A 21,826-nucleotide genomic window follows, 5' to 3' on the forward strand; every position below is an offset into this window, starting at 1 on the left:
ATAATTTAACCTTTAGCTTAGCACATTGCTTCACCATTCTCATGTAATACACATAACATAATTACTTTGTTACTTCTGTGTGGTTTGTTTTATAGTAAACTTGGAAGCTTTATCTTTAAAATCTTCCTATTTTTTTCTCTTTTCCAGCAGAATGCTTTCTTATCAATGGTCAGTTAAACAAGGCTTTGGAGGAGCAGATTCTGAAGCAAACAAAGACTGGCTTTAACCTGGCCAACTACAATCTAGATACCTCTCTGTCGGTGAGTGTACTTCACGTATACCCCAGCCATTCATACCTGTATCTGGTAAATAGCCCTTCGTGTTTAATGAGCCAGTATCTCCTTCGCATTGTTATGGTGTATGCTCTTCATATACTTCTTTTTTTTTTACCCTGGATCCACATATACAAGTGGGTCTGAATCCTCAGAGGATAGACATGTATTTTATTTTTATGGTATGATTTTTAAAAGGAACAAACAATTTTTAAGAGATGTATCTAATAGGACCCGTTTTAACAAGGACCCGTTTTAACAAGGAGACAATAAAAAGTGCCCTTTGGGCAAGGCAGACTGTGTTACCGAGTGTACAGAGAGAAAGAGAAAAAAAAAGAAAGAAGCAACACCTGGCCGTGGTGTATGGCTGTGCCATTGCTCCAATTTTGTTCCAGAATCCAATCCTTTTTTCTCATTTGAAAGTAGAAAATAAAACTTCACTGGATTTCCTGTACATCTGACTTTATCCTCCGCTGAATGGTCCTTAAAATAAATACCATTTGTGTTTAGCCAGGAAAACATCCCCCCCCCCCCCTTGCCGAAAATTAATGACATTCTTGGGCAAAATGAATGTAAACAAGAACTGTTTGCAAGCAGAGAGCATCCATTTGTTGAAGAATGGTGTAAAATTAGGGTAAATGAATGAAAAATGTGGTCTGCTGTAATTTCCCCCCATCAGCTATTACACCAACAATTAGTTTATTACTTCATCAGAGAAGATCTCGGAGTGTGTGGAATTCGCTCTATATTGGTACTTACTGGTAAAGTCTGAATGCCTTAGTGTAGAGAGGTAATATAAAACAATAAATTCCTAAATTATGGCAATGACTTGTGGCAATATTCTCTTAGATATTCAATTTCCTGTTGTAAAAGGTGATTAGGGCAGCTAGACAAAGATAATTGGGGCTTTTCCTCCTCAATTATATATAAAGAAGATGGTAAATATATTCCCTGGGTATGCATTGATGCTTTGTAGTCGAATTGGATGTCCAGGCTTTTTGGATCATAGCCATTCATCTATAGGGGAAAAGAGTCTGTAAGAGCCCAAAATAGGATTTCGAAAAAAGACAAGATTTTCTGCCTCAGAGTTATGGAATTGATTAGACTTGGTGATTTTTATTTGAAAAAGCCAAGGATGAGCAAAATGACATCCATTGAAGATGAAAATTATGGTCCAGAAAGAAAAGGCCATACGCCAACATAAAAAAGCATAAAAGTTTTCTTTATAGGAGTTTGATTGTGGAGGGGTTTTTTATGATACTTTGTCATGCAAATTCAATTTTTGTGTAGTCTTACAAGACATGAAAAGAGGAAGTCACCTCTTGTAGAAGTTCATTTTGCCAAGTTTTACGAGCCTGAGAAATTTGGTGGAGACCATTTTTCATGTTAAAAAGTGGGTATGTTTTGCCAGCATACAGTGTTCTTGATCGCTGTTAAAAAGAAACCATATGGAGGGTACTGGAATTCTTGTGTTAGATCACGTCAGCGTTATCAAACGTTTTTATCTCACTTACACTTATGAATACATCATAGTTGCGTGCTTGTAGGTTATCAGGGTCCATTTATAACAAATGCATTTTTTTTTAAAATTGTTTACTAGTTATTGCTTTTATTAAAATTTTCTTCTGTGGATGACTTTTTTATTTGGTTTTTTAAATTTGAATGAGTTCTTTACGAGCATTTTAATGAAATTTATTGCATGAAAATTCATAAAAGTCATTGTGGCAAACTTGGTTTCTTAACGGTTATATAGATGGCCACAATACATCAGGGTGTAAAAAATTAGAATTTGGAGAAATACGATCTTCACACATACTTTGTATTTTTTTTGGGTGGCTTTTTTTTATTTATCTAAGAACAGGTATCAGGAATGTGACATAAGATGAGTGTCGGGTTCGCTAACGAGCCTTCACCTGTCCTTAACTTGATAAAAATGTTGAACACAGGAAGAAGCCTATAGGATGCATTGCAGTTGACATCAAATGCAGATATTACCATTAAACAATTACTGTGTGTATTGATATTAAATGATCTAAAGGGAGATAAGATCTAGAGGCAAAATTCGATACTCTTTATCTTAGAGATAGCTGTTTATATTGTTGTTGGATTTCAAAGTGGTTATTGAAGTAAAAAAAAAGTCCCAATTCCCATTACACCATACATAAGGGTTTTAAAACAAAACAAGGAATTCTTTTGATATGATTGAACTTCACAGTGGGAAGATAATGAAAAAAAAGTGCACATGGAAAAAAATGTGAAGCTGCTTTAAAAAAAAAAATCCTGAAGTATTTCTTGGTAGATCTTCAGACAGAATACTTAAAAGGTGGGATTCTTTTGTTCAAGTCGAGACGAGATGTGTAACTAGTTATTAGCGTTCAAAAAAGTATAATAAGGGGGTGTGGCGACACCAAAACATTGAAGGTCGACAAGTCCGTAACATCAAAGACAGAACAGGAGAGGGAATAATTAATGACACAAAACTTAATTGTCACCAAGTGTGCCTGTCAGTATTTGTCCAGATATTTGATACAGGCAAACTTCTGTCATTAGTAAATTCACATATTAATCAAGGAGTTATTTAACTCGTCCACCAAAGATCACATCTGATATTTTCAGAGATATCATTTCCCAATGAGGAGAGCAGAGCATGTAATAATGTCATAAATTTTCAAAGAGGGAAACTCGTTTAAGACTGTAATGGAACTGACAGTAAATTTTTTGAAGGCCATTGGTCCCTTTGAATTTTTCATCTTTCTGGATTGCATTGTTTCGTATACTGTACGGCTTTTTTGGGGATGACTTGGGGGAAAAAGAAAAAAAAAAAACTAGATGAAATTCATGAGTTAAATGAGTCGTGTGTGTCATTTATCAACTGTGTACATTTTAATGCTTTTCTTTAACTTCTGCATTGTTGTGGTTTTTAAAATCCTTAAGAAAAGGTCAATAGGGGGGTATTGTGAATGTTACAAAGATGGCCAGAAATCTCTGCCAGGCCATGCATTGTCCCTTCATTGATGGAAAAATGACCAATCCCTGGGTTCCATTGTTATTAAGGGAAGGGTCCTAGAATGGAATGTTGAATTTCAATACTCATTTTAATGTTGAGGATAGAATAACTTAACAAAATGATAGCTGTGCCTGTAAATAATGAATTTGGAAAAAACAATTTTTTTTTATACCCATTCAGATTTTGTTGAGGAGGAAGGACAAGACCGTTTAGTGGTTGAGAACATTTTTAGGTTATCCATTGAAATAGTATGGGGGTATACACCTCGTTATTTAAATTTAATAAAAATTCTCATGATCAAAATCATCATTTTCATGTCCCATGCTTTATCTGTTGTGTCTGATGGTTGACATGCCAGATTAAAATCCTTTTTGTAGGGAGGTGATAATTGAGCACAGTTGGACATTAGACAGGATTCTTAAGGATACAGCAAAATTTACATGGAAATCCTGTGGGGTAGAAATGTAATTTATATATTTTGTATATTTAGTATGTAATCATATTAGACCTCACAATTTGAAATACCGGTAACACATACGACACAATATCAAATCAAGACTGCTGCTGTTATCCTGGGTCACTTTTGTTCTGCAGGTGACCGATTTCTGTCCTTATCCCCCCAGAGCTTAATTGACCCTTTTTGGTACAGGGTCCTGTATCCATTCAGTTGGGAATTTTAAATCGAACAAGTGGCAAAATTTTGAAATATTTATGTGTAATAGGAATTTTTGCTGTGTAATAAAGAATTAGATTGAAGGTGTATACACACTTCAAATCTGTATGAGATTTTAAAATCTCAAAGTTCAACTTTTTTTAATATAAAAAGTACTGAAAAATTCAATTTGCTTGTCATTTGGGAATTTTTACCTACATTTTTGGAAAATATAGTAAATTTTCAATTGGGAGAGGGTCCTTTTACAGGACCTGGATGCAAGGGTTATTAAGCCCTGACCTCCCTTGTCATATGGCATGTGCATTGTAAAATATATGAACATTTAAGATTATTTTCTGAAACAGCTGAATTTTGGTAGTTGCATCGTTTGACAAAGCATAGGGAACAAATACTGTGAATACCATAATTATATAATATTTGATTTTTAGGAGCTAAGATAAATGCTATATCAATTTATTGGTTAAATATTATAAATGCTTTTTAGATATGGACTCTTTACATTATAGAATATATATTATGTAATTATCAGGAGCTGTTTTATTTTTACCAACATTTTAAAATGATCCTAATTGGCTTGGGATTGAAGCCCACAGTTGGGGCTTATTTGACCAAACACTGGAAATTTAGTCTATTTTTGGAATTTATAATAATTCATTGGCATCTGGCAGGCAAACTGTAAATTTATGCTGAGTGTCCTACTTAACCATTAGTCATGTTAGTAAGCATTTAGTTTATTTGTGTGTATGAATAAGCATTTTTTTGTTGTACCATCACACACTGTGACCAGGGTAGGACATTGATTTTATTAAATAAGGCTTCAACAAAAATCTATCTGGACATAGTTTTCCCCATTCATAAAGGAGTTGTGTATTGTCATTTAATTGGATCAATTCCCAGTCACCTTGTGACAAATAAAGTTGATCACTGAGGTCACTGAGTGGAAAAATATGTGAATCAAAAAAGTCCTCATTGATTGATATTTTACAAGTGCATGTAAACAATAAGGTCCTGTACTTATTATTGTTACGTTTTGTTAAAACGGACAAAGAAATTATTGTTGGAAAAACATCAAACATTTAGTATTAGTGCTCTTAAAGGATGTGTGTTGTATTTATCCAACTGTAATCATGGTCCTTTGCAGCAGTATGTGTCTTCAAAGAGATTTTGTCAACAGCGGAATTGCACCATTTTATGATCACTTGACCTGCATCTGTATTCATGGTCTTTTGATGTGTAGAGATGTATTTTTTCACATCAATTTTGGTATTCCAAATATCATAGCAACACCTCTGCTAATGTATGTAATTGTGACTGGTACTGTTTATGAAAAAAAGATGTCCAATAGAAAATCAACATTATGAAGCAAAGTTTGCAAAAATGAGCTAATTATGATATTAAACCAGCCTGAACCACTTTGCACTCTGTAGTTAAAACAGTTTAGCATACTATGGGGTTCTTTATATACATATAAATAAAACTTGAGAGAACAAATTCACAGTGAGTTGGGTTGCTAATGTAAACCCAGGTCATTCAATACACATCAGTGAGACCTTGGTTTATAGAGAAGGGTCAGAGATTATCAGGGTTCTAATCTAACAAGATGTCATACTCTTAGTGTGCAACTTCTTGTTTATGAGTAAGCTTACACTGGGAAACTTTGTGCACAATCAAAAGCACAAATGAAACTCATCATTTCTTTTATTGTAAGGTTTCTCTGGGTCTGCAGTAAACTTGTATCCCTTTATTTTCCAAAGCTTAACAGATGTTTTTAGTTTAATGGTTTGTAGCAATGAAATAAAAGTCTTGATTTTCTGTGTTCTCTGGTAGGTCTTAGACAAATATATTGGAGCAATTTATCTTCTATTTGAAGTCTTTTTTTCCAGTTTGAGCAAATTGAGAAGTGGTAAACCAGGACTTACAGAGTGTTGCCTAGCAATAGAAACTTAATACTGAGCCAACTGTAAGGCAGTTGGTCAATCATGTGGTAGGGCATATTATCCTAGCATGTTATCATAGAATTCTTTGAGAACTTTGCACACATACATAGAATAATTTATTTTTGTGACCCTTTTCACATACTGTGTCAAAATTATTTTATTTAAATAGGGTATAAAATTTCTATGATATACCACTGTACTTTGTCCCTCCTTTGGGATACAACCATTCTATAACTTCAGGGACCCTGTGTCAACTCATTGCTGCCCACAGTTACAAGTTGACATAGGACCCCTGACGTTGAGAGGATAGGATACAACCACAATGTCACATTGGAATGTTAGTGCAGTGCTAAAATAATTGTCATAACATTGTTGCATTAGGTACACTTAGTTGACAACTGCATCAAAGAGGAAAAAATGTCATAATTAATATAGAGAAAACACAGTTTGTATTTTTCATGACATAGAGGCCAATGGAGGTTGAGCGCTTATACGTAAGAGAATGAAGTTAGAGGCAATGTCTTTGGAGATAACGTATGTGTATATCGAAGACAAATCTTTTTGTGTTCTCCCTGGATCTTTCCGTCAGAAGAAAGTCCTTTGAAGACAGAGCCCATTCTTGGATAATATCTCTTTGAAATGGAATATTTTGAAATCTTACATGGCATTGGAGATAAAATTGGCCCCTTGCTTGTGCAAACAATTTCATTACAGGAGAGTTAGCCAATCAGATAAAGAAAGAGAAGGAGACACTTTCTCAATGTCAGTGTGTTTGATGTCGATTTCAGGTGTGTAACTGATCTAGAGATCTATCGAGTGATCAGTTTCATTCATATTTAGTTACACTGTTGCCCCACCATTTAAAAAATTATAAAGTATGGCTATAATTTGTGGGATATCTGATTTATCTCAGTCTTTTCCCTTTCTTGGCACTTTGTACGTCATGGCAGGATTTTTCTGCGAGAATGACTGAGCAATTCCAATTCAAGATCTTGAAGGTGTGTGCGATTAAATGTCATATTTCGTGTTAAGGCAGTATTTAATTTTCCCCTTGTGCATAGCATAAGAGAAGTAATTTTTTTAATTTACGCAACCTTCATTTCAATATTGTACTGTCATCTTCATCAATTTTGCTTAAATCACTGGATATGACAAAAGTTATAATCTAGAAATTGTCCTTCCATGCAATTGTTCCATAGATTTAGATGCATTAGTTAATTGATTTTTATTCAACATCTGCCATCTGACTATTTTGTAAAATATTTCATGTTGGAATTTTTTATCTCGTCTGTTTACTTTTTTCTCAATCCTTATCAAATTTCTGTGAAATGGGGATACTTTTTAATCATTTATATTGTTTGCGAAGAACAGGTGAAATTCAAGGCTGTTGAATTTGCAAAATGTTGTTTTCCGAGGGTTAATAAAAAATGAATAGTGATATGATGGTTTAATGAGTAGATTTCTCACGTGAGATAATTCGATCTCACAGTGTCAGGTTATCATTCTGACATTTCAGATTAATCTCAAAGAGCAATTGGCTTCTGAATTTTTCATTTTTTTTTTCTTCAGTGAAACAATTTAAATTAAAAAAAAAGGGAAGATATCCCTTGTTTTCTACAAAGCATTACAGATCATGATTGTTTTTACTGCATCAATCACTGAGAGGTGTGTGTTGATTACCCAGAAAATGAGGTCATACATCAACAAAGTTCAAAGAAGAGGGTGATCAGTTTATTTGGATTTTTTTTTTGCTAGCAGGACCAGTTTATCTTGTTTTCTGGAGTGGTGTATAGTCTGTAACAGATGAGATATGTTTTAGGGTTTGTTTGTTTTGTTGTTTGTATAAAGGTTGCATGGACTTGTTTGACGTCTTGGGAAAGTAATTTGTGATCTTTTGTTAAATTTCTTTGACAGAGAGAGAGAGAGAAAGAGAGATCTGGAAATCCAGAGAATAACTGATTATAGATCTGCAACAAATTTTACTATTTTAAAATTATATTTTTATTTAAATACAATCAGTTTTTCTATGCCCTAATGGAACAGCACCCCCCTCCCTCTGTTTCTTTTCTCTCAAGAATTTGGTGGATATCCAATGTAGCAAAGTTTGACAGGAGTGTATGTAATTATAGCATAAAAACCTGCCTGCTTTTCAGTACTATTGCCGCCAACTGTCACTTTGTGTTAGGGCTATTTTTCATCAACACTAGAAATTTCTGACACTATGTAGGGTCACTTAGGTACTATGCAGAAATACACAAATTTCAGGTTAGAGTCATAGAAGATGGGATGTTTTTTAAGTACATAAGCATGTAGGTAAATTAATAGTTTATAGTAAGCAGTAAACAACACAGACTATTTTCTCTATTCTATAGAAAGGGTCATCATTAACAAGTAGCATATTAACTTGTACTTTGTAAAGGGTTCTCTGAATATTATGAACATCATTTGAGAAAGAGATGGAAAGAGAGAGAGAGAGATTTCCTAAGAAATGGGCACTTTGATGATATATATAACTCAATTAAGACCCATATTGACAAAGAGTGCATCTTCCTCAAGAGAAGGGAAGACTTCGGACATTATGGAGAGACATATTGCCCAATTAGACTGAGAATTGACAGAATCGGAGGGAGATTTATGAAGAGATGGATTACACTTTGGCTTCCTAATGTTGTACCATTAGTGGTCCTTCTCAATCTTCTTGGGGAAAAAAGCACTGAAAATTGCCTAATATTGATGATCAAATACATGTCTGCAATGCATAAATCTTTTATCAACAGAATGACATTTAATGCGGTAATGCTTTAAATGTGCATCTCAGATGACAAGTATGAAGTATTGCCTCTTTTTTCTCTTGGTCTGTAATTATGTACATGTAAGGCTCAGATTAGTGGGGGTTTCTCATTTGTTTTGGAAAACTTGGGGTGAGCTAATTCTTCCCTGTTACTAATTGCTGTGACAATCACAGTTATCTTTTGTTCTATTGAACAGCTGCTCTGGTAATAATCCCTCCTCAGATTGATAAAAAAAAAATGTCGCTTCTGCTGAATTACAGAGTTGGGGTATTACAGAGAGGGAGATTTAATAGTCATAGATGTTTTATTAGTAAAGTAGGGAAAAAACCCACAGAGTAGATCAAAAGATGCTTGTCATATTATTGTCATCCCGTAAGTGAGGTGATTTCCAATCACAAAGTTTCAAAGGGAAGATTAAAAGGAACTATTTTCCACTGAACAACTCATCAGATAAGAAGAAAGCATTGCATCAGTATTAATCAAAATTGATGAGAGCAAGGCCATTGTTTACAGTTGACTGCAAGTTCTTTTTATATGAATTCCTTCACACAAGAAATGAGAAATTAAAAAAAAAAGGAAGAATTGCTCTAATGAAACATCAAATGGGTCTGGGTATTTTTTCCCGTTGATGTTGTTTGGTGATAGTTACAGTTATATGATTGCTTGTCAAGATTTTATGGCAATTGCACACTTTGAAATATATCTATGCATCTTGTAAAAGGGGAAGAAAATATTTGCATTATGTTTGCATTATATATGACAAATTGGTCGTTATTTGTACATCTATGTGACTGAGTCTTTATTTAGCAGGATGACAAAATCGGATTTCCCATCTGTTTCCTTTAGATGCTTGGAGGTCCTCAGCCAAAGGCAGAACTCCTTTTATTCACCATGAGGATATGCAATTTAACACCTTTGTAGTACCATGTGCTACCATTAGTTAATGAATTAACACTCCTCTATCATGCTTATTAGTTACCTTTAATTAAAAATTGTAAACATAATGTTCAAAATTTTTTGGGCAGCAGCCATGACATCAGAAAATATTTCCATATAGAATTTCAAGACTTCTAAATATTATGGCATAGTTATTCTTTACATTTTTACAAGATATATGTAAAGAAGTACATTGTTAACATGATTAAGAAAATTCAATGTTGATCTTGAGAAGAGAGCTCTGTTGTAATTCCTTGATGCATTTTTAATTTCTAGCTGTAATATAATTTGTATTCTGCTACTCATGTCAATAGCCATTAGAATGAAGAGAGCAAGAAAAACATACCAGTTTCTCTGCATTGCAGAATTTAGAAATTCAAATATCTACAAGTGACTTCATCAGATTGATGGGTTTCCCTGCGAAAAAAAAAGTAAGAGAAAGAACAAGAAGCATTGCATTCTGCATTTTTGGCCTTCTGACATTTATCAAAGATTGTAGGTAGAATGTGGATATTAGTCACAGATTTCATGTCTTACATCTCATGAGGAGCCAAGACCTCACAGAGGGAACTTGTAAGAGCTATGTCCCTTTATCAGAGTTACGGGTCTTGTCCAATTGGTAATTTATGAGAGGGGGTGTTGTTGCCGCAAAAGATCTGAGGAAATCTGTTGGCATTTATCACATGAATTCCATTTGTACTCTTATTTTATTACATTTGTAACAGATGAATGCAAACAAGAAAAAAGTAATCTTTCATTTTTGAAAAAAAAGGACTGAAGATTTTTTTTATAATTATGTTGCCAAAAGAAATGAGAATTTGAATAGAAACTGGGAGGGCCTTGAAAGTGACCGTTTTTTAACCTTTTAAATGTTCCATATATATAGATGTATATTGGACAGTTCAAAGCAATATGTAGATATTAATCTCCAATTTGTCCTTTTCAGCATTGCAAGGGTCCTCTCTTTTCGGGAAAAGATCAATGGAAACTCTATCTGGGAATATTATGATAGGACAGGCTGTGTTATTACCATGTAATAGTTAAATCTCTTTGTAATCTGAGTGTTCAAAGTAAAAACAGGCTTTATGGAATATTAATTGAGGAATATTGGGGACAATTATCTAATCCATCAGAAATTCATTACGCTATTGTCCTGTGATATAGTCAGCCCTATGGCTGTAGCCACTACTTTTGAGGCTGACTATGCAAGATATAAAAGGTCGACAGGCAGAAATCAAAATGGTGAAATCAATCGCAGATGACTGATCAAAGGAGACCAGCCTATTTATCTGACCAGTAATGGGTCAGGACTAATCCACAGCAAAGATCTGCGTAGAATTGGGATTGGGCCCTTATGAGATATGTCGCCATTGTGGAGTCCAACAATTGAGCAGGCCAGAAATGTAGACAGGATTTATATTTCTGACCCTCAGTAAAGGAACAAATATAAAATACAAGTTATTTGTAAGCTATTGCTAATGTAACAGGCTCTATAAGTTGTTTTAAATCTGCTTTAAAAAGATACTGGTCCACACAAATGTATTCATTGACAAGGTGGTACAGCTAGCTCTATCATAGAGGTATGATAATGCAGCATATGTTTTGCAGTCAGCAGATACATTTATCAAGAAAAAAAAAATAGTTTATTTCTAGGTTTGTCGTTTAAAAACACTGAGTGCAGTTCATTTACTTCTGAATGCACTGTATTTGGCAATTGTTGAAAGACTTTGATGTCATGGTGATAGTAAAGGTTTATTTCTGGTACATTAATTGACATGAAATAAAAGTTTTGTAGGCTTGTGTGACAACTTGTGTGTTAAAGATAAGGATCAAAACTCAAGCACACTTTAGATGATATCAAAATTACCAGTTATCTTAAAACTAATGTAACATTTTGAATTTTAATCACCTGTATGCTTCAATTTTGTGATAAATAAAATTACCAGTGTATCTAAATTGTATCTCTGTTCTTAAATAAGGTAAAGTAAGAATTTGCATTAAAGTTAAAGGCATAATTGCTTTATTTCTAAATGTATTGCAACAGACTAGTTTTAGTGAATTTACCAATAAATCTTGTGATGCGGTAAAAATATACTTTTCATTTTATCCCGTAACCTTATTTTATTTGTATATTAGTATATAATTGTTGATTACCAGCAGTTAGCTGCAATAATGTAGCCCTCTCCGATTTTTTTTAATCTGATATCTTCAGGAGAGGGCTACAATTCCACTGCATCTCCGTAATGGTGCAAATATATTTTTTAGATACGGGCGACTGCAGGCAAAATAAATTGTTTTTGCATTCAACTTACTTCCAATAAGACGGAATATTTATTCACTATCAACATCATAGCCCTTTATACGCGAAAACCAAGTAAAATAAATCTGCGTGTTTTCCAGTCGTTCACCTCAGCAGCCATGACAGTTCTCGCGTGATGTACTGAGACTTGCGCTTGAAATTTAGAATCACTTGATAATGTAAATGTCGGTGTTGATAAATGTTTGTGTTGTATGATATAACTAAACATCGATAAATAAAAACATTCCACGTGATATTTTTATCATAAACAGTGATATTTATGCTTATTAATAAGGGAAATCCATACAGATCCGCTCCCCTAGATCCCAAATTCTCATTGGTTGTCCCAAAATAAAATCGATCAAGGTCAGTAAACATGGCGGATAAATTCAAGTTGTAATGTTGACATACACGAAAAATAACCGATATACGGATTGTTCTGTATATTTTTGGATCAATTCATGTCCTGCATAACTACATTTTATGAGGTCAGGTAAGATATGTTAATAAAATACCCAGTTACTGATAATTTGAGCCGAAATATGTGCGGTAGTGAATCACTCCCGCACTTGCACCATTACGGAGATCCTAAGGAGTTGTAGCCCTCTCCCCAAAAAAAAAAAAAAAAAAAAAAAAAAAAAAAAAAAAAAAAAATTGGAGAGGGCTACATTATTGCAGCTAACCAGCAGTATGAAATTAAATGAGAAAAAATATTGTTATTAAATGAGAAAAAATATCAAATAGTGGAACGGAGTTAATTAAAGATGGAAAAACATAAAGTGCTGTAAGCATGATATATGGTCTTTAAAGATAAACCTGCTATTGTCAATAACACGTTCATTTATACCCAAAGTTGTCAGAATTTTTATCTATATCTAGAATGTGAGTTATTCCATATGATGTTTTTTGCGATATTGATCTCTTTAAATGGGGGCAGAAATGATTTGATGACCGGCCAGTGTTTGAAGCCATTTCTTTGATCATTTGTTTATTGTCTGGTCTCAGAGTGAAAATCTGCATACGCCTGATGTTGCCATCTACTGAAATACTGCTCAACCCAGGCTTTTTTAGAGAGATATGGGGAAGAATGTATCTGATAAATGTTTTTTATGAAATAAATAATATTTAGAGCCAGGCAGACAGCACGAGGTTGACTCCTTTGATCTTCTGCTAGGGGATTAGTGCACTGGCTACAACCCTTCTGGATTTCGGAAGTCGAAAAATTCGCAGAGGCATCTGCAGGCGATGAAGCTGTCAATAGTTTTATTTTTAAACTTGTTTTTAAGAATTTCTCACAATAGATTTGTCAGCATCTGTATGGTAGTTTTTGTCCCATTCTCCATGGATTCATTAGAGATTTCTTTGTATTTTTCATTGAATAAGGATATCAAGCTTTATTTTGAAAGAGTTGGGAATGTCTGACCTAGCTGTTATGGTATAAACTGCATAAACAGTTGAGTTAATGGTTGGAAATAAATTCTTTGTGTTTGAACAATGAGAGAGTCATTATATACATATACCCTCTGTGAATTCAATGTACTAAATATTTAGCTCTTTAGTCTTACGGGGGACATCATTGGAGATAATTTAGGAGCATGGGAAATAAGCTAAGTTAACAAGTCACTGTTATGTAATGGCCTACAATGATGTGGGATTGCGGTGACTTCTGTGTTTTGCCATGTATGTTCATTTTTATTGCACGGTTGCTATATTGCACTGATGACCAACATGATATCTGAATTCAGTCTGCAATATAATAATGATAATTGTTTTTTTATTTCTATCATGGTAGGGCTTGGCTCTTCTCAGTGTTTTTGCTTGCCATAGTCTAAGTTACGTATTAAGGGGCCCTGCATTTGTACCCTTGAAGATTGTTTGCACTTTACAGTTTTGTTGTGATACCTATTTACCCTTTTTCAGCACCTGTGCAGCTATCCTCACAGGTGTTAGGGAAACTGGCCAAATCTTTTGTAATTGTCTTTAAAGAAGATTGATTTAAAGCAAGGGGAAAATTTTGTTTGAAATACTTAAGTGTTGCCTTTGAATACGTAGATACAAAGTTTAGAAACTTGAAGGCCAATTAGTGGCTGTCTTCACTATATATTGCCATAGAAGCTTTTTGAAGCTCTAAATACTTAAAAGATTCAGAAGTTTATAGGAGGATTTTTGACAAGGCATATTTTATCCAGGACTATCTATTGATAAAAAAAAACAAATCCTTCCTTGCTAGTGCTTCAACAAGGCTTAGTATTTAAATACAAAAACAGTTTTATTATTCTTGAACGAGTAATTCCATTTTATCCATCAAAAAGACTAGTTAAGTTCAGAACCTAATGGCTGGGATTTTCTTTAATTGCATGTAGCTTTGTTCCTGTATTAATTTAAATTTTTCCTGCAACAATACAGCAAGATTTACTGCATTTAAATTCTTTGATGCTTTACTATTTGAAAGATATGTTTAAGAGTATCAGTTTGATTTGCCAGGTGTGTGCATCTTGAAATTATGCCACTTTATAATTTTTTATCATGAAGTTACATTTCATGATATTATTATGATCATCATGAAAAAAATGCTAATTCCTGATAACATTTTTTTTAAAAGAAAGAAAACCATTTTAAGACTGCAACAGATTGTGCCAGAAATCAAAGAAAAATAATTTTTCATGGTGTTTTCTCTCTGAATAGTAACATTTTCTCCTTGTATTTCAGTTATAAAACTATTGTCAGATTAATTTTAAAATACCTACACAGACAATAAATAATTTATGACATGCTCTGTGGTTTATTTGTATGAGAACATAATTGCCTTTCCACGTATGTTTTTGAGCTCTTAGAAGTGTATTTTGTCAATTCTTCCATAGCTTTTGCATCCCTGTATTTGCAGTATTACCATGCTTTCAGATGGAATAATTTATTAATTAGAATTAGAGAATCTATGCTTTATCAGATGTGCATTGAATATTGAATACAAACCACTGAATGTGTCAAGCTTTTGGAGGAAGATCAGACAGAATTGAACGGAATTGTTCTTTCTCTTTTAACATTTTTCATTGTCCTAGGAGATTGTCTGCTTATTGTTTTACACCATTGAGAGTTTGATTTGAATGATCTTAAAAGTGAATGAAAAGCTTTGATTCAAACTATCACTCTAATATGAACTTAAAGCAAGTAAATTCAGTAAAATTATCTATTTTATCATTACTGGAAATACAGAGGTCTCATAGGTGTAGAAATTTTTTTTCACTTTTGTTGTAAATGTATATTATTCTGTTTAAAGCAATTCATTTGTCAAAGTATTTAAACTTTGACTAATGATTTGTTTGTAAATCATGAAATTATTTTTGTTTCTGTTTTTTTATCTTTCAAAAATTGATGACACACAAGGTTTGAGTATTCCTGAAGTTTCTTGTATGTTTATGTCAACACATTCAGGAATCCATTAAACTTTATTGCAGGAAGTTTCCATGTATTAAAGCATATACCAAGACAGTCTCTTTTTCTTTAAAAAAAAATAACATGAGTTTTAGAATCAAAAAATTTCAAATCCCCTCAAAATAATTATCATTTACAGTTAGATTTTGAGTTTTCATCATCAACAAAACTGAGAATTAATGTGTGTAGGAAATTTGGAATCCATCCTCTGCACCACATTTGAAGTGCTAGCTATTCACTTTATGCACAAAATGACCCTGTCAATATACCGGGGTACCAATTTAAATCATTTATCAATTTCAGTTTTAGAAATTTTTGAGTATGTTAGGAAACAATTATGTGTTGTACTTGATCCAGTCAATTAAATGGAGACCAAGAGGTTTAAATGCTGGTATCAAATGGCTCTGAATATTTCCTAATATTAACTCAGATGTTTACTGTGATCTGATTTGAGAAATATCATTCTTTCAAATAAGATGTCAGTGAATGGATTTAGGTCAAGGTCAGAGTTGTGGTGGACTGACAATTAGGTTATGTCTGAACTATATCTAATCTGACATTCAAACTCATCAATAAATGGTATTCCAATCTTCACATTCCATTAAATTATAAAAGCTAGGTGCTAACTTTATTTGCGTTTTAATGAAGAAGAGAATAAAATTATGATTCTTGCAAGATGTCAATGCCGACGATAGCAATCTAAGACTTTTTTGTCAGACTTTTTAATTTGACAGTACTGGATACATTTTCCTTAATTGATTCTTTGGAAGTGGAGTGATTCTATAGATATGGATGATGGCTATATAAATGTAATGCATATATAGTTGTACTTTTGTCTTTGATAGACAGGGCTTGAAATAGTTCTTACTGACATCAAAAGGCATTTTTTTGATGTGCAACTTGATTTTTCAATTGATGTGTATCCATTTTTTTGTTGAGGAAGTGTTTTACATTAAAATATTTCCAGAGATAAGATCTGATGTGAAATAATGTAAAAGATATATTATTGCTTTTATTGCTTGATGTTTATCTAGATTTTTGTGAGTCATATGTCTTGTATACATTTAGGAACATGATTGACATTAAGATGCTTTTTAGATCACATATCCTCAGATCTCTGAAATCCACTGGTTATACTTTGATCATAATACATGTACTAATAATGTTTGTATATATTTATTTAATATATTTTTCTCCTGTTTGATAGAACAATACATTTACTTATTATGTTTGATTTGCACTTAATTCATCTATGTGTATCTGTTTTCAAGGGCTTGTGTCCATTTATATTTATTTGAAAACTTCGTTAACACACTGGGTAACTTTGATGGAAGAGTTGTGTGAATTTAAATTGTTATATTTGGGCATCTGAGACATGGAATTTGGTAAATTTGCAGAAAATATTGATGCTAGATGTGAACTTTTGGGTACATTTCTCTTGATTCTGCTGACAAAAATATCTGACAACCTTCAGAATGGTGAGCTACAAAACAGCTCCAAACCATGTCTCCTTCTGTGTTTCTTAACTCTTCTCTTGCCATTTGATCTGCTTTGATTTCTTGGGAATTGTTTACAATTTAAGAAATATTTACATGACTCCAGTGTCACAATGTTGATAATTCTCTTTGAATTTTGGCAAAGTCTTGTGGAAGCAAAGAGAGAAAAGGTTTTGTGTTCTCTTGGATGATGTATATATTAGAAGGTATAGAACAGACTGGGAATTATGATTAAAATGTTCCAAGTTCTTCATCAAAGATTGAAGTCAATTGCCTTTTATTGGGCAAACAGTGGCAGGGCTAGGTGATGACAAGGCTTTCTTTGATCCTGACAATGTGGCGGACCCTCAAATAAGAGTCACGGTGCTCATCAATAATGCATATACCAATCTGTTTGATCAGAGTAGAGGGGCACTTACGGGAAAATATGATTAGAATGATTTTGTGCCTGTAGGGAAAACATTAAATGTCAACTGGAAAAGGGGGATTTTTAACTTTGAGAATGTATGTCTGCTTATGTTTTTTGGCCATTGAGCAAGATCTGGTGATAGTTGTGGGTCTATGAGTCAATTCATGGTCAAGTTAATGGTCTTTGTGAGTAAGAGACACCGACTCTGCTATGCATGAGTCAATAAATAGTGATTTCTTTTTTTTTGTTTTAATATGTACTCAAGATATGATGTATGATTGGATGAATAGACAAGACTCGTCAGAAGCACTCAACAAATGAGTCTAGGGACCCAGGGGCAGAGATTTTCATAGGAATAATGGTACAATTAAATGATGATCAGTGCAGATTAGTGGAAGAATGAATTTTGAATGGTGACAAATGGGGTTTTGGAGATGGTTATGTGGAAGTTTTTATCTGCTTGGATTGAAATTGCCATACATCAAATTTCCCTGAAGAAATAGCTATGTCCATAGAAATGCAAATGAAGAAGAACTACCTTTTTGTTCAGATATGTTGAAGATGTAAAAAAACACATGAATTTGATATAATGAAACTTATGTTTGATGAAGGGAAAAACCAATTATTTTTGATACAATATAGCTCAAAACTGAGCTAATTTAATGAATTGAATGTAGAAATCAAAGGAAATCAAAAGGGAGGAAAACAATACACACAGCAAAAAATTGTAAATAATATGGAAAAAAAAAAGCAAAGGCAAATCAACTGAACTTGCTTAGGCATTTCCTTCAGATGTAGGGAAGAATATAAATAGAAATGTTACCATGTTATTCATTTTATCTTGCTTTCAAGCTTTTAGAATAAATTATTAATAGGCTATTAATATTTTTTTTTTGAGCTTTTAAAATAATTTATGAATTCAGGCAAAATTTTATGAAAACACTGAATTACTAAGACTTTGTGTATATAGTGTCAAAATGCCAAACTGACAGCAGAATGCAGAAGCGTATCATTATATAACCAGTTAGAATTAATCAGTATAAATTCCCTGAATTTTGACAGGCATGTTATTCACAATCAAAGAACGTGATATGTGCCATGTCACAACATCTATGAAGGTGTCCTCAGGGCTCTGTTCTGCATATTTTAACAATGAAAACAAACATGGGGAAAAAAAATTATAATGCACTGGAAGAAGTGAAGAACAGAAGGGTCTATAAATTGTTCACTATCTTGCATGTTTTATGGACATTGTACATGCATGTTGACACTTTAATTGACTAGCTTTTACAGACTGGGTTGTAAAAAAGTACACTGAAGGCCATCACTTAAAGCCCCTGACAACAGGTGTGAAAATATTGGGACTGTCCTGTAGAAAATAAGAGAAATCATTATGAGTTGGCAGAGGTTTTGTTTGTTTAGATTATCAACATCAAGCACACTTCTGTGTAATCAATTAACACCATTTTCATTCAGTATAATTATTATTTGAAAAGATTAAAACAGATGTTCACATTTCTGTGTAAATATACCCTACTCAGCTAGACTCTCTCTTGCTTCAGTGAGTAATTAGTTAGGGCTATTTTGTATTTATTGAAAACATTTTGATAACAATCAATGTACACAAACAACACAACAGCCTTTTTTACAGCAAAATGCTTTTTGCCTAGTGTGTGTGACCTTAAAGTATCAAGACTATATACATCTAGACATCAAGTCAAAGGTGATGTTTTGCGGCTAATTAACGACTTCCATCTTCCTCTGTAGGGCCCGGCCCTCTTCACGAGGAAGTAACCACCTTTGATACCTTCCCCTCAGTGTTTGACTGTCTTTGATCTTGAGACATAGGGAGGAGAGATAGTTATTGATTCCTGTTACACTGTTTATGATTGGTAGATTGTCTGTTTCTCTCTGATACTAACAAAAGCCACCATAAGGAACTCCATAGTTAAATACTTCCACTCTGGGCATTTCTTTATAAGGAATGGTTTTCTTAAATTCTTTGAAGGTAAGATTTGGAATACATTTGTTTATGTGTGTATAGTTTGTAAAGTTTTTCAGTTGTGTTGTCTTTGGATGAATTTTCTTCATAGGTTTTTGTCTTGATAGTTTTAAAGATAAGAGAGAGAGAAAATTGAAAAATATAAGGCATGACACAAATTAAGCATGCAGATTTTAAAAGTGTAAATTAACCTACCTTAATTAAGAGGTTTAATGGGAGTTTGGTTTGTTGAGGGAAAAAGACGCTAATAAGAGATTTCATCTTCTCATTAAAGAAAAAAAAACCTACCAAGCAGAATGTGTTTTTGCTTCTATAAAGACATGTGGTTATATACAGATCTTAATTACAGTTTTGGATGTGTGTGTGCTTTTGAGGTTTTTATTATCTCTGCTTGTTAAACATCTGAGCACTAAGGTGTTAACATCCCCATGCAAGCATCAAAGGCTAGGTGTCCAAAAGGTAATAATACTCCAATCAGATTATGTCATAACAGATGTCAGGTTACATAACATCTTCACTCCAGAGGAGCTTTGATCGGGGCCAGCCAGGTAGATTATCTACCCAGGTAAACATGGTGTCTCTATCTATAGGTAAACATAAGCTCGAACACTGCTGTCTAACAGATTCTTCATCAAATTGTGGAGGAATGAGGGCAAGTCCTAAACGATTATCCTGGAGGGGAGCAATTCCGAAGATTTTGGGATTCCGCAAAGTTTTGGGAGTAAGGAGAATGATTAAACACTTGCCTCCGTGGAGGCTGATTTATTTTCTCTTTGATTCTAACTAGCGCCTGGGTTTGGTATGATCGTTCCTCTATAATGTCTGAACATTTTGCCAAGCATCTCTTTTGTAAGTTCAGAGGGAGTCGAAACCAGAAGAACAAGTTTGATCAAATGACAGTTTTTCGATAATAATGTTGGCAAACTGAATGTTTTCAGGCTTTTTGAGAACTAGCAGCTGCCATTTTTGTAGGATATGGGGGCTGTGATAATCAAACTTCGGGAATGCCGAAGGATTGGCAGTGAAAATTGTTAAAATAAAAAAAAGAAAAAAAATAACAAGATAGATGGAATCTTTTTCTGACTCCAACATTTTAGATGCAGGTTTCTGAAAGTTGTCAGTTGAGATTTGTTTTAGCTGTTCTTAAGATATTACTATTGATACAGCCCTATGTTGTTGTGAACCATATGAGTCATTCTGATTTTTCCCTAATTTACAGGAACTGTCAGTCAGTCTGGATAATAAAGGAGGCAGCATTCCACTCAGAGGTATGTTAATTAAACAATAAGCTTTAATTAATCTATGAGTGTTATCGGAACTAAAATTCTATCTCTTGATTGTCTGATATACCAAAAATTTTGCATGATAGAAACACAGATAATTAATGAAGAGGAGGCAAAAGGCATCGTTATTCAATGTTATGCTTCTACTCATTAATAACATTAAGATAATGAAGTAATTTTTAATAAAAAAAAGCCAAAAATGAAAGTGGCTTTTTGCAGACACTGCTTTTCATCAGAAACATCCCATGAATTTTCGTTTTATCAGGACTATCAGACTTGATGTGAGGTGAAGGAGCTAGGTTTTTGGTGATAAATGAATCTGTCACGGTACATGAAGTGTGTATTAATCATCCAGTGATTTTTATTCCAGTGGAACTCCCTCCCCAGAAGATGGATACAGAGAATCCCAAAGTTCTGGAGCTGGAACAGGACTTGGAGAAACCTCCTCTTAATATAGAAGTAAGTGAGACAAATATTTTTCTTTTTTAAAAAATGAATTTTTTGTTGATTAATAATACATGTATATTTTGTATTATATAAGACAGCAATCCCATTCTTATCTTGCTGAAAAATATTATAGTGCTTTTTTTGTGATCGGAATAATATCTATTTGTCAAAACGCATTTACCAGATCTCGTTGGATCTGATTAAATTGTGTATTTTACTTTAATTTTAATAATATTAATACTAAATTTGATTCAGAAGCTGGTTTTGATTTATTTTTAATTTTCCAGACAAAAGTGAAGTTGTTGGAACTATATTAAAATGAATTTTTAATTTGAGAAAAAAAAAGTTGTCCTTTGAATTGAAAGTAGGTGAGGTGTGGAGATACCCTGAATGTGTAAATGAAGTGTTTTTCAATATTCATTTGTCAATTTCCATTATCAGATTCTCTTGTAAAAGTACAGAGAGTTTGGGTTTAGCGATAGTGCAAAGTAATTCTATCTTATCAAAAGGATTCTTTTTTTGGTCGTACATCGGTTAATGAAAACTTTACTTGAAATAGTGTGAAACTAAATGAGCCATACCTTAAGAGATATATCTGTCTTTGTGCACCAACCAAGCAAGTTTGTATGTAAAGAATTCATGTAGGTATATTTTATTATTGTGGCTTTGTAATATAAGACCCCTTTGAAGTTATTTGAGGGTGTTAGAGTGATAAATATCAATATTGAAAAAAAAAATTATTTGAATAAAATGTACCATTTCAAACATAATTCAGAAGAAATGAGGTATGAAAAATGACAAGTAAACAGAATTAATAATTTAAATGTTAGTGTCAAAAGGG

At 33.3% G+C, this 21,826-nt stretch overlaps 1 protein-coding gene across 3 annotated transcripts in view; it reads left to right on the forward strand.

Annotated features, from left to right (window-relative positions):
- Window positions 1–21,826, forward strand: part of LOC133204570 (protein naked cuticle homolog 2-like) — a 31,099-nt gene that overhangs the window by 1,506 nt on the left and 7,767 nt on the right. For 2 of the 3 annotated variants that reach the window (XM_061340321.1, XM_061340322.1), the window contains 3 exons: window positions 148–260; window positions 20,475–20,523; window positions 20,909–20,997. In XM_061340321.1, the coding sequence (XP_061196305.1) occupies window positions 148–260; window positions 20,475–20,523; window positions 20,909–20,997 (251 nt within the window). Of the gene's footprint in view, window positions 1–147; window positions 261–19,222; window positions 19,262–20,474; window positions 20,524–20,908; window positions 20,998–21,826 lie in introns of those variants that run through there. The other variant, XM_061340323.1, reaches the window with a different exon arrangement.

This window comes from Saccostrea echinata, unplaced genomic scaffold (assembly GCF_033153115.1).
Source record: "Saccostrea echinata isolate AGI-Se365-2 ecotype Australia unplaced genomic scaffold, CSIRO_AGI_Sech_v1 ptg000054l, whole genome shotgun sequence".
Classification (NCBI taxonomy): Eukaryota; Metazoa; Mollusca; class Bivalvia; order Ostreida; family Ostreidae; genus Saccostrea; species Saccostrea echinata.